The sequence below is a fragment of the Podarcis bocagei genome, assembly GCF_964188305.1.
Source record: "Podarcis bocagei genome assembly, chromosome: 2".
Classification (NCBI taxonomy): Eukaryota; Metazoa; Chordata; class Lepidosauria; order Squamata; family Lacertidae; genus Podarcis; species Podarcis bocagei.
The window spans coordinates 88,834,550-88,847,216 of NC_138126.1; the positions used below are offsets into that span (position 1 = coordinate 88,834,550).

The 12,667-nt window shown below is 42.5% G+C and overlaps 1 protein-coding gene across 4 annotated transcripts in view; it reads right to left on the reverse strand.

Annotated features, from left to right (window-relative positions):
* Positions 1-12,667, reverse strand: part of CACNA1A (calcium voltage-gated channel subunit alpha1 A) — a 259,869-nt gene that overhangs the window by 43,917 nt on the left and 203,285 nt on the right. For all 4 annotated transcript variants that reach the window (XM_081181633.1, XM_081181634.1, XM_081181632.1 and 1 more), the window contains 6 exons: positions 9,877-9,993; positions 9,210-9,275; positions 8,213-8,328; positions 7,635-7,785; positions 4,940-5,067; positions 1,665-1,761 (listed from right to left, as the gene is read on the reverse strand). In XM_081181633.1, coding sequence (XP_081037759.1) covers positions 1,665-1,761; positions 4,940-5,067; positions 7,635-7,785; positions 8,213-8,328; positions 9,210-9,275; positions 9,877-9,993 — 675 coding nt within the window. The remainder of the gene's footprint in view (positions 1-1,664; positions 1,762-4,939; positions 5,068-7,634; positions 7,786-8,212; positions 8,329-9,209; positions 9,276-9,876; positions 9,994-12,667) is intronic.

A 12,667-nucleotide genomic window follows, 5' to 3' on the forward strand; every position in this document is an offset into this window, starting at 1 on the left:
TCCTAGACCAGGTACCAATCTATAGCTTGCACAGTCTCTCCTGATGTTACAGAGCAGAGCTGGGTAGCATCAGCATACTGATGCCACCTTACCCCAAATCTCCTAATGGCCATTTGTGTACCAAGGTGCAGAACAGGCTCCACAAAGCCTGGGAGGACACTCAGGGGCAACTAAGAACCCATATCCTTGGGAGGGGTGGCAAAGAGGACCATGGGGTAAATTGCATTGTCCTCACCTTCCTTGGTGACCTATCACTTTCCCATGGCTTTATCTCCCTCACTGAAACTGAAGGTGACTTTGTCTTATCATTGCATAGGCTCTCATCATGTGCAGGAAACCACACATGCATTCTGGTCCCTTAACACTATCCAATGTCTCCAGGATGCAGTGGGGTGGGGTTAGATGGGGGCACTTTCTTATTATCTTGTTTACATTTAATTTCCTGCTGTTTTGAAATATTGTTAAATTTATCTGGAATTTATCCAGATAATCTAAACCCAGATACAAGGAAATTAACTCATCCCTGCAAATTACCTCATGGAGTCTGAATAACGTGCTTCTGCCCTTGTGCTACCTGTGCTACCCCCACATTTCACATTACTTACAGGAGGTTGATCAGGAATTCCTGGGAGAGCTCTGTTCATGCCATGAAAGACACCAGGGGATTTTGGGTCCCGGATACTGCTGAACATGTGAGGTGCATTCAAGAAAGTTGGGAACCACAGAAACTTCATCTCATTGGGGGGATTTTGTCTGAAATGGATGAGTGTGGGCAAACTTCTAGTTATATGCTACATTGTTCACCTGCATATATGGGCAGTTCAAGTGCTTCATATGCTTTCAACTAATGGGTATAACATTAATTTTCTCTGCAGTGTTCCCTATATTGACACCAAAAAGCTCATCAACAGTCATATGTACTATGCTGCAACCTACCCCTGCAATGTGGTTAACTGGATTTTAACAGAGTTTCAGGAGCTCTACTAGTGTTATGGGTCAAAGGGAAAGATTGCCCAGGTAGAGGAAAACTGATGAATAGATGCACAAGGCCTTGCATTTTACTTATTTAGAAAATATTTCAATCCAATGGCATCAGTTCTTTCTGGAGAGTGCAGGTAATGGTGACTAATATCATTGTGACTCCCCGCACTAGAAGCGGACACACTGGCCTGATCAAAAGTACTCATAGCGCCATTAAATGTGTTTTGGATCTTTGGTCTCTCTTCCCCTTCCGGCTTTGTTCTTCCCAGTTCATTTGGGGTATCTGTATTGGCTGGATAGTTTCAGAGCAATTACAGCTGTTTAAATTGTTTGGGGGGCGGGGGCAAAGGGAATGGGAGGTGAAACATTTTAAAAGCAATGTCTCTTCTGCTAGATGCAGCAGGACAGGGTGGTGGCACTTTGATGGAGGATTTTGAGTAGGATCATGCACCTTGGAGTTGTTTCTTACCCACCCAACATTTACTGGCCATAATGGAGTCTCTGAAACATGAAACGCTAACGGTACTGAACGGACACACTGTTACTGCTCAAGAAATTGTATTGAGAAGGGGGAAGAAATGTACAAAAATTATAGCTTTTGTATTTTTGTTGTTGAAAAAAAAATAATTAAAAATGAAGCTAACTTGAAATATGCCTTGTTTATTTCTTAAAAATTATTCTACCTTATAAGCAACACGGGCAGGGCATTTCTTCCCTAGCCCCAGGGGTGGAGACATGTGTCTCAGCATCTCATACATGTCCATGAAAGTCATCCGGCCCCTGGGAGCAAAAAATTAAAAATAAAAACAACCAAAAAAAATTAATAATAATTAAAAAAGGAAAAAATACACAGAAAAATAGAAAAGAGAGAGAGATGCAAAGAAGAGAAAAATATTGGAAATCAATTGGAAAAGAAAAAAATGGAAGATAAAAATGTAAAGATTACTGTGCTGCTTATCAGCCAAGAGTTCAAATATGCTTGATCTTCATGGACGACTGGGAGTAGAAAGATGGCTCCTCAAACTGGCTGTGATCCAGCAAAATGCTTAAGTGCAAGCTCCATACTTACAGAGCTAGCGTTCCCATTGCAAATGGGACAGGTTTAACTTAAGCATGTGCCTCCATCTAGTTTACTCAGCCTCAGGTTATAAATGCAGACCACAATCCTCCATGGGCTTATAGGGCCAAGGAGTACAGAGTCAGGTCCTCTTAGTAATGATGAGCCACAGAAAGAAGGAGAGAAAGAGAAAGACAGATTGAGATGAGAAAGCCCCTCTTTGCCAATGTGGGAGGAGGGCAGAGTGCAGGAAGAGAAGGTGGAGGGAAAGGGGGGTGGAAAGAAGTGGGGAGGGGAGGGGGGGAAATGGCAGAGGTGTCAATGGAGTCTCTGTCCTCCCCAAATGAAGTATTAATGTGCAGAGAGTGGTGGAGGTGAGTAGAGAGAGAGAGAGACTCATAGAACCCTCCAGGCCTAGCTCCAGCTAACAGCAAGCAGAGATGGTTCAAGGTAACCGGTATGCTCCATGCGTTACTGGTCTGGGTGGCAGCATCATTTCACGCATTCTGTTGGCTAATTACATTAAATTACTCTTGAAAGTGCAATATATATAGATAGGTATGTGTACAGATATATATAGATATATATATATGAAATATATATATTAAAGAAATCATAAGCAACATTCATTCCGTTGATGCTAGCAGGTTTTAGTGTAAGTCAAACCTTGCAAGCAACCCTATGAGGGCATTTCTTGCCTAAGCCCAGGGGGGGAGATATTACACGTAATAAACTGTACATATCCTTATAATGAATTCGGCCACTGCAAGAAGAATACACGGGGGTTAGTGCAGACGCTACAGGGCAAGAGAAACACATACACTGTCATGAACACACAGAACATAGCAGGACTGCTGGCTAGAGACCTTCAGTCCAGCCATACCACCCCCCACAGGGCTTATGGAGAAACTGTACATTCCCATTGGTGGCAGCAGGGGAAAGGGGCTTCTCAGAGCTGTGCAGCCCAGGTTTTGCTGCAGCTCTATTGGGTTCTCCATCAGTACTGGGAAAGAAGATGAGCCAGTACCATTTCCATTAATATATAGGGTGACAGGAAGATAGGGGAATGACACACAACTACGCAGCATGGTGAGATTTATCAAAGATCATGTGTCAAGTGTGAGCTGAGGTCCCAACTTGGGTATTTCTTCCATTAGGCATTGCTGCCTTTCTGTAACTCACAATGGACGCTTTAAAACCAGTCATTGTGCCATGGACTCTAGGAGCCCTGGGCTTCCCATTCCAACATTTTTCTTCCTTATTATTAAATGCATAGAAACCAGTGCTCAGGCAGGGGCAGACCTGGTTTTCCTGCCCCTGCATGGCACAGGCTCCCTGATGAACACTCCCTCAGCTGGGCTTGGCAGGTTTTGCCAGTTAGGGCTGGCAGCGTAAACAAACACATTAAACCTGGACACAACGGGCATTCATTCTCAACAGGGCACAGGGGTGACAAACGATACCAAGAGAACGCTGGGTGGACCTTCTGTTAGGTGCCAATTATCACAACTCTGCTCACTGTGCCTGCTTGCAGCAGCAGAGTGCTTGGCCTCCTCCCCAGCAAACCATAAAAAAATTACAAGAATAGTTACACACCAGAATGATAGGCACACACATACACATGCTCTCTCTCTCTGTCTCACATACACAAACAATCAAACAAACAAACAAACACCTCTCTACAGGCCAACATTTCAGAAGTGTGTCATTTATAACTAACAAAGCTATTGAGCACATTTCTTTGATGGCTGAACAATACATAACACTGGTAGGTTCTGTGACGGCTTCCAAGTCAGTACCACAATAACCCTTTTTTAGCTCACATACTACTAACAGGAAGCATAGCCGCTACCATCAGGGGCTTCACTGAGATAAGTGTCTGGCTCAATAAATAAATAAAAATTAAAATTGTCCAATAGCACCTTACAGACCAACTAAGTTGGTTCTGAGTATAAGCTTTCATGTGCATGCACACTTCTTCAGATACACATGTCTGGCTCAAGTGACACTAGTGATGTTACTCAGTTTTCCTACAGTAGGGGCTACATAGCCCACTAGGTAGAATAGGGAAATGGCAACAGGTATCCCTGGGCACAAGGGGCCATACATCATGCCCTTTTGGACATATGGGATAATGTAAGTGTGTGTGTGTGTGTGTGTGTGTGTGTGTGTGTGTGTGGAGTTGACAGAGTCCAGCTGCAAAAACCTAAAATTAAAAGAGGAAATGTTAATCAGAGATAAACCCCCCCCCCATATCTGCTTCTTGCAATCTCTTGTTCCTAGTGAGACCCACAGAAATTAGCCAACAGGAATGGGAATGGCAGAGTGGCAGTGGCCACAGATCCACACTGACTGGAACTCAGCTAAGGTGGGTGACTCACAATGGAGCTGCATGCAAACAGGGGCAGTGGCTCCAGTCTCTGCCTCAGATTAGGCTTCTGCCTTTCTCTCACATCATTACAGATAAGGACTGTATCTACCAATGTGACATCATATCTTCGCTCTGTTAGAGTAGAACAAGCATAAGACTATTTTTCTTTTGTAGTCCTAAATACTGTTTTCCTTCCTGAGATGAACAAAAATGCAGGAGTCGATGCTCCTACCAGCCAATGCACTTCTTGTGTGAAAGTAATGTAGAGAGCATAGGTGTCTTAGCTTTCACACTGCTAAATCTCTTTCCTAATAGAGTTGGAATCAGCAGAACCCAGGAATCTTAAGCTGTAGCCTCCCTGCCCAGCTTCTAAGGCCTAATTCTTCTCCATCCCCTGCCCCTGTTTTCCTTACTAAGGAGAGTTTCCCCCAAGCATGGATCAATTTGATCCACTTTCCCAAGCTTATGCTTGGTGTGGGGCAATGGCTGTGAGTACAGTATTGGGAACGGCCAGGTAGGCATGTCCTTACCAGGCAGCAGGATCATACTCAGCCCACACACGCACATACTCGTCCAGATGGTGGGGCCCCAAAATGGAAGAATCACGCGTCAGATACTCAAAGTTGTCCATGATAACAGCCACAAAAAGGTTCAACATCTGCAATATCAAGAAGGCACACAGATGGATACAGACATGTTAAGTAACTGGTGAAATGCTCAATAATGCTGAGAATTATCATCTTGCTGCAAACCAAGGCTTAGGCCCAGAGTCTATGTGACCTCAAGTAACTAGAGAGAGGGACCAACATGGCAAATGGTGGCACACCCCTTCGCCTCTCCCCCCCCCCATTGCATATTAGCAACGGTAACATGAACAAACTTACATATGCAGATATGCAGGCACAAAAGTAACATTTTAAAACTTGGAATGAGCATACCTGTGAGTAGAACAATACAACTTACCATTTACCTGCTGACATTCTCTCTTACACATACATACAATTTGCCACAAAGCAAAGCTGCTGCCTACCTCAAGCCACCTCCTGTGGTTGCAACCACCACTGCCACACTAGATCATGCTTGGGAGCTGCAGGTCCTTCTTGCAGCTACCAAACAACCTGTTCCTCATTTGAGAAATGAAGCTGCAATTCACTCAAAAGCTGTCCTTCCCTGACTCTAGAGTGCAAATGGCAGAAAATAATATACTAACAGCTAACTGAATTCTCTGAATATTGCCTTATGAAGCCAAAACGGTATAATCCACACACAAGCAGGTGTGACAGAAAACCCCAGGTTTGCAGAAGGACAAAAAAGCTTCTTTTTTTAAACCATAATTTCCCATTTTTGTGTTCTCCCCCAGGCCTGCAACAACCACCAGCTAGCATTCCTGAGCAAGCATAGCCCTCAGTGTGTGTTGCAGAGGACTCAACAGTTCAATGAGGACTAAGCTTGCTCAGTAGCCATGGAATGTTGCCTGATGGTGGGAGGAAAAACAACATGGAAAATCAGAGGGGAGGGGAAATTGAATGGGGTATCCTCAAAGAGCTCTTGGCTAGCTAACTAAAATCCTGAACTGGAAGACTCCATATTGCAAGTACTACTTGTTACTGGTACTACTTGTTCGCTACAAAATACAGCAGCTCTTCATTCGAGTGGAGATACCACACTGGGTTTTATTGCTTCAGAGCTTCAGGTATCCTCTCCCACTAGTACCACTAATTGGTGAGAGAACAGATGTTGACCAATGTTGGAGCCATTCCCCAAGCTCCTCCTTCACCAGTCAGGACTGACCAACCATAGAGGCAAACTAAGCAACTGCCTAGAGTGCCTATATTTCTGGGAGACAGATAAAGATACTTGAGTGTTCCTGCTGGAATTGCTCAGTATCTACAGCAGTAAAAACACACACTTAAAAACCATTAAAAACAGCTCTTTTTACAAATGCAGAGAGAAGGGGGAATATAAGTAAATTTTATGATCTGATTCAAGATACAGAACAAACAACCAGTAATTTTATGGAAAAAAATTAGAAAGCATATGGGTATGAAATAAATACATATAAATGGAAATAAATATGAGCTCATAGTCTTCAAAGGTAATCAGCTGATTTAAAGTAAAATTATTATAAAAATCAGTATTAATGGGACTGTGCCCCTTATAAGCTGAATTTGATATAGAATACTGATGAGGACAAACTGTTGGAGATGTGGGGAAAGAAAAGCAGACTTTATACATATTTTTGGTGTGTGTCCTATTATTCAATCTGTTTTGAAAACAATCCTTAATACTACTATGGATTATCTTATGCCTCATTATCTTAGGACTGTATTTTTAGGATTTTTTAAAAAATTAATTTCATAAAATAACTTGGAGGTGGTAGTTAATTTATTAACAGCCACAAAAATAACAATTGCCAAGTATTGGAAAAGCAGAATACACCATCTTTTTTAGAGTGGATAGAGAAGGTATGGTCTATCATAACAATGACTTAACTTATTTTAACAGAACACATGTAAACCAATCAAACAAAATCATGGAAAAATGGGCAATGTTCATTATGTTCTAGAATTATAAATAACAGGGCAATGTATATATGACGCTTTCAAGTGACTGTAGTTTTACAAGATATGTCAATAAAAATACTAATAATTAAAAAAATCAAACTCTCACATGGTACAAGACTATGTGGGGAGAAGTGTATTGTTCATCACCAGGGATTGTACAGGTACCAGCTAATAAAAGTATATGATAGTTGCACAACCACAGAAGTGCTCGCTGGAGGGAAAGTTGCATTCTCCATGTGATTAATATTTGAATGCTAGAAAAAAGCGATCTTCCTCTGGCAAAACACCCAAATGTTTATAATGCTATTAGGAATGCCTTCTCTGATTGACACTTATGGCACTTAAAAATACGTGTGTGCCAATCTAACACACTAAAAGCACACAATACCTATTTACCCACCTTCCCCATTCATCCCCTTTGCTCATTCTGTTACTGTACAGTTGATAATAATGAAAAACATTGTCTCTAAAAACAAACAGCCCTGTAACTCCTGCATCATGTTGTGGAAAGATGTCCTAATCCCCACAACAAGTGTTTACTACTGCATAATGAAACTGTCACCTTAGAAAGGTGGTCTGCTGGCATCCTGGTTCTATCAAACTGTGTATCACAGTCCTATGCCCCCCCCGCCCCCGCTCCCCTTTATGAATTTTGACTCACCAGGAAAGAGCACAAGAAGATGAAGGAAACAAAATAGAAGTATGCAAATTCATTGCCACACTCTTTGCCTTTGAGGTCTGCTTTCTCATCACAGAGCTTTCCACTCAGACAGGAGAGCATGATCTCATGCCAAGCCTCACCTGTGGCACTTCTAAGAAAGCGAGAAGAGAAAAAGAAGACAGTGAGCATTGGGGATCCACCACAGCTGGGATGGCAGCATCTCCATATCAATAAAGGTCCATAACAACCAATAAAGGTCCATAAGCTTTTGGGGTCTCACAACAGAACTGTAGCTACCTCCAGAACACATGGGTGGTAGGTACAGAAAAACCCCTTGACTGTGATGTAGAAGCTTGTTAATACTGGGATTTTTCATTTAGTCTGTTGATTCAGTCACTTTTTGGATGAGCAAAAGAAGTACTGTATAGTGCAATCTCTGATCCTTTAATGAAATATACTCAGTTTGTTTTAGGTACAGCTACTGCCCTGCATCTAGGAGACTGTGCATCTTTTGCATTGGGCAGGGCCTTGGCTAGATGAAGTGGGCTTCCTGCGCATGAATAAGGTCTGGGCCTCACCTAAAGAGAAGCATTAGGGCTTGAAAGAATGTGCGGAAATTGTTGTGCTCGGTGATGGCAGGTTTCTCATCTTCGGACATATCTTCATCAAACTCAATGCTAATGTTACCAAAGACCTGAGAAGACAAACAAATAAAAACAAAATGAAGAAAAAGCCTTGAAATACAAAAGATCCAAAAAGAAAACTTCAGGAAAGAGTAGGTTTCCAAACATTGCTATCTAGTGGTGGTAGAGCCATTGCTTGTAGCAATGGATGTAGGTCACCTATCAGCGAGGCTAGGTGGGGCTCATTTTCATGTTTGGAGAGGAAATGAAAAGGTAATCTGTTCCTGACCACAGCCTACATGGACTAGGGACAACAAAAGGCCAGAACAGGCTGCCAGCAGTTGAAACCAACCCCAGGCAGTTTACTGTGGGGCTGGTTACAAGGACAGACTGAATGTAAGATATCCCAGCAAAAAACAACTTGCAGAATTCTTCCAGTACCAGTCACCTTAAATAGTCCTGCAGCAAAGTGGGTGCTTCAGGATGAATACTTAAAGGGGATGTGTCTCATTCTCTGACATCAAATCTCTTCTGATAGCAGGAGTGGGACAGTGCAGTTGTACACTAAGCTTTTATAAGGCAAGGTAAGGCAATACTACAGGGACAACACTCATCCTAACCTGGAATGCTGTTATAACAATGAGGATGACAGGCACCAAGCTGTCTGTCTTCAGCTTGTACTAGGGTTTATTGTACAAGCAGGAAGACCTCAGGCATGTTGCAAGGGTGAGGTAGATGTTCTTAACGTTGACACTACAATGTGCTAAAGTGCTCCATAAGTTAAGTCTTCTGCAGTTTGGGGGCAGCTCCCAACTAGGCTGGTCCTCACTTTACAAGTTCAAAGGCTCCAGCACAAAAACAGCAGTATGTTATTGTACCTAAGCTAAGCACTAGAGACATTGCAGCATTCATGGTGAAACCCAGCATGGGATAGTAGCTTACTGGCACTTACCTGCATTCCAATAATCGCATAAATGAAGAAGAGCATTGCAATCAGCAGACACACATACGGAAGGGCCTAGTGAGGGAAAAACATGAGCATACATTATTCTTTTTTTAAGTTTCACATTTTGTGTGTGTGTACCACACTTGTTTTACTGGGAATATGGCTCCCTTCTTCTTACAAACTGATTGCTGTCACTGAATCAATGAAAGAGATTGCTTGTAGGCCAGTCTTCCCCACCCTGCTGCCCTACAACTACATCAGCCTCAGTCAGTATGGTCAATGGTCAGGAATGAAGGAGGATGGGAGTCAACTGGAGGGACCATGTTGAAGAAGGCTGTTGTGGACTCTATCACTCCTTCCTCTAATCCCTGCCACATCGTGACTACAGAAATTGTGCAGTGATTACTTACCCATGCAAAAGGGTGAGTTAATGAAACATGATTCAACTTCAACAACATGAAAGAAAGTATTCATGATTCAAAGTGCATGATAAGAGGTGGTGAATGAACAGAGAAATAAACAGGTAGATGGATGAGGTTGGATGTCTCTAGCTATAATCTCCTAAACTTTCTGCACTCCTACTACTTCCCTCCCTTTCTCTCTCAACCACCCACAACTTCAAATCTCAAGGAATCCAAGGTAGTAGCTCAATCCCAAAGCCCTTTTTTATTACCTTAAAGGACTGGACAAAGGTCCAGAGCAGGATGCGGATGGTGTAGCCTTGTCGGAGCAGCTTAATGAGACGGGCAGCTCGAAACAGCCTAAGGAAACTCAGGTTGATGAAGTTGTTCTGGGGAGATGAAGGGAAAGTGGCATTAGCTGGATCAGGGTGGGGATGTGGTGACCACAGACTCAGGGGGTTGGTAAGAAAACAAATGCAAACCAACTCTGCAGTGGTTAGTAAGGATCACTGAATAGCAAAGAAAGGGAGAGGGATCACACACATGAAGAAAATTAGCATGATAATAAGGCCACCCCTCTACTTGGAAAATCATCCATTTGGAAAATCAGTGATAATTCATTAGCACATGATTACATTTTTTTAAAATATACCCACAACCAAATGCACTGATATTTTTTGACACAAGCAGGCAGAACATTATTGTGTGGCCTCACATCACACATGTTCTGTGCACACAAATCTGGAGAGAGGAGATAGCAAGACAAGTGCCAGTGAGGAAGAAGAGAGCTGAGAAATGTCTGGAGACTTGCACTCATATCATTCTCGATGGAAAATGCATCTGTTCTGTGCACCCAACAGGTGTTGGGCCACACCCCAAGCCCTGAAGGAAGAGCTTAGTTCAACAAATTTGTAGCTAAAAGAAGGATTTGTGATTCTGGCAAGATAGGAAAAACATTCTCCTGTTGGGTTCACCAAGATGCATTTTTATCTGTCTCCTTCAGAGGAAATGGCATATAAGCTTCTGGGATAAAACGAATACATTGAAGTGTGACAATGTACTGCTTAGTTGCAAAGTGTTCTATGGTCAGACACCCACAGCCCCTGAGAGCGAAAGATGCCCAAGGTTTCTGAGGGTTAGGATATCACCTGAGTTTGGACAATAGAATATTGATGTATGTGTTTGTGTATCTCTAGTAACTACCACTGAGACCTTCAGACACTTTCTAAAAAAGAGTTCCAGTAAAGGTTGGAAGAAAGGCCTAGCACAGAAAAAGATAAACTTAGATACAAAATGCCAACTTATATTTAACTCATGTAAGAAACACATGAGCTTTATCCCTGGGCAAAAGCCCTTGAACAGGAACCTGTATTTTAGCCCCAGTATGAATGGTTAAGTGCTTTAGTAATCTATGCACCATGGATCCTTCCTGGGTTTTGATATTGAACTCAATGGAACCACACTTTGATCTCACTGGAACCCGAATTGCATGTTCAAGCAATGAGAACACTGTAAAGGGACAACCTGGCTGGCTCTAACGGTTCCAAAGAGAATTACCATGTGGCTTCACCATAGTACACTAAACAGTGCAAGTGATCTGGCGGATTGAGTGTGTAGGGATATCTATGCAACATACATCACAGGAATGAATGTAGTTGCACCAACATCTCCCTCAAGACTCATGAAAGTACCTGTGCTACAGCGCCCCTCATACACAAACTCCAAAGAAAACTGCACAAAAAAGACTCAGGCAATACACATGCCAAAAGATTGGTGTGACCACTCAACATGTACCGGCTTGCTACATGCCTTGCTATATAATTATAAAACAAAGACTGAGGAATTGCCATGCAGTTACACAGTGGACATTATAAGTGTGTGATAACACAGTGGACAGTGTGGTTCTTGCAGCCAAATATATCCATGTACTGTAATAGGATTTATTTTCTCTTCTGAAAAGAACCTAATTGCTGCATCTTCACTCTTTGTATGCATGTGCTTGCATGTGTGTTCCCAGAAGCTATAAGCCCATCCTTCTCCAACCCTCCAAAAAGGCTGTTCCTCTAATTGGGATTTCAGTGGACATGCATGGTGGCAGTAGTGGAGGTGGCTCTGTGACACATACAATGGGGTGAAACCAGTTTGTTAAAACTGCCATGCTCAGATCATGCAGGACAAACAAAGAATGATATTCATGCAGAGGGAAAGAGAGACAGGCAGGGGACCCACACCCATTTCCAGTTGGAAATATATGCCCACACAGACCATTAGGAATGGTGCCACACACCATTCTCTCTTTCCTATTAACCACCTGTATTCCAAAGTTCACTTCCTACATTACTTTTTAAGCCTATTCTAAGGTCAATATCTTAAGTGGACAATCTTTCAGCCAACACATTTAGCTCTTTTGTTTAAACCAATATATATATTTCAGCTCTGCCCCTTGCCTTTTGAATCTTATTCTAGGACACAATGATGCAGTGAAAGTAAACTATTTAACCGGTGGAAACCTGTGTCAGACTAGATCTAGAAACACCCCCCCCCCCAGTTCCACTGTCTCTAGTCCTCCAAACCTCTTTTGCCTGCCCATTTCCTTTCAGACAAAATCCACAGTCCTAGCTCAGCTTTCTTCTTGTATCCTACTTTCTTCAGTTCCATTCCATGTCTCCACCTACAAATTTTATTGCATTTTTTCAGTCCACTCTACTTTGCCCCACACTTTTTATTCATCCTGTCTCTTTTGGCTAACAGTCCTAGCACTCTCCTGCCCCAAACATACACCATACACCTGCATCTTGATCTTACACATTGTAGAATTTCTTCACTGCCGCCTCCTCCTTTTCTTTTTTGTCTCAACTCCCGTTGCTGCTTTTTCCTAGCTCACCTACCCTTCCTTCAGATTCCCTGCTTTCAGTCCATTTCCTACTCTGTACCATTCATTCTGCCTCCCTTCTTCTGAACACTTTATCACTAAGCTTCACTACAGGCCACTGTCAATTTACCCTCCCTCAGAAAAGCTGGACTTTAAGTAGCAATGTCCTTTCAGCAACTGAATATTTAGAT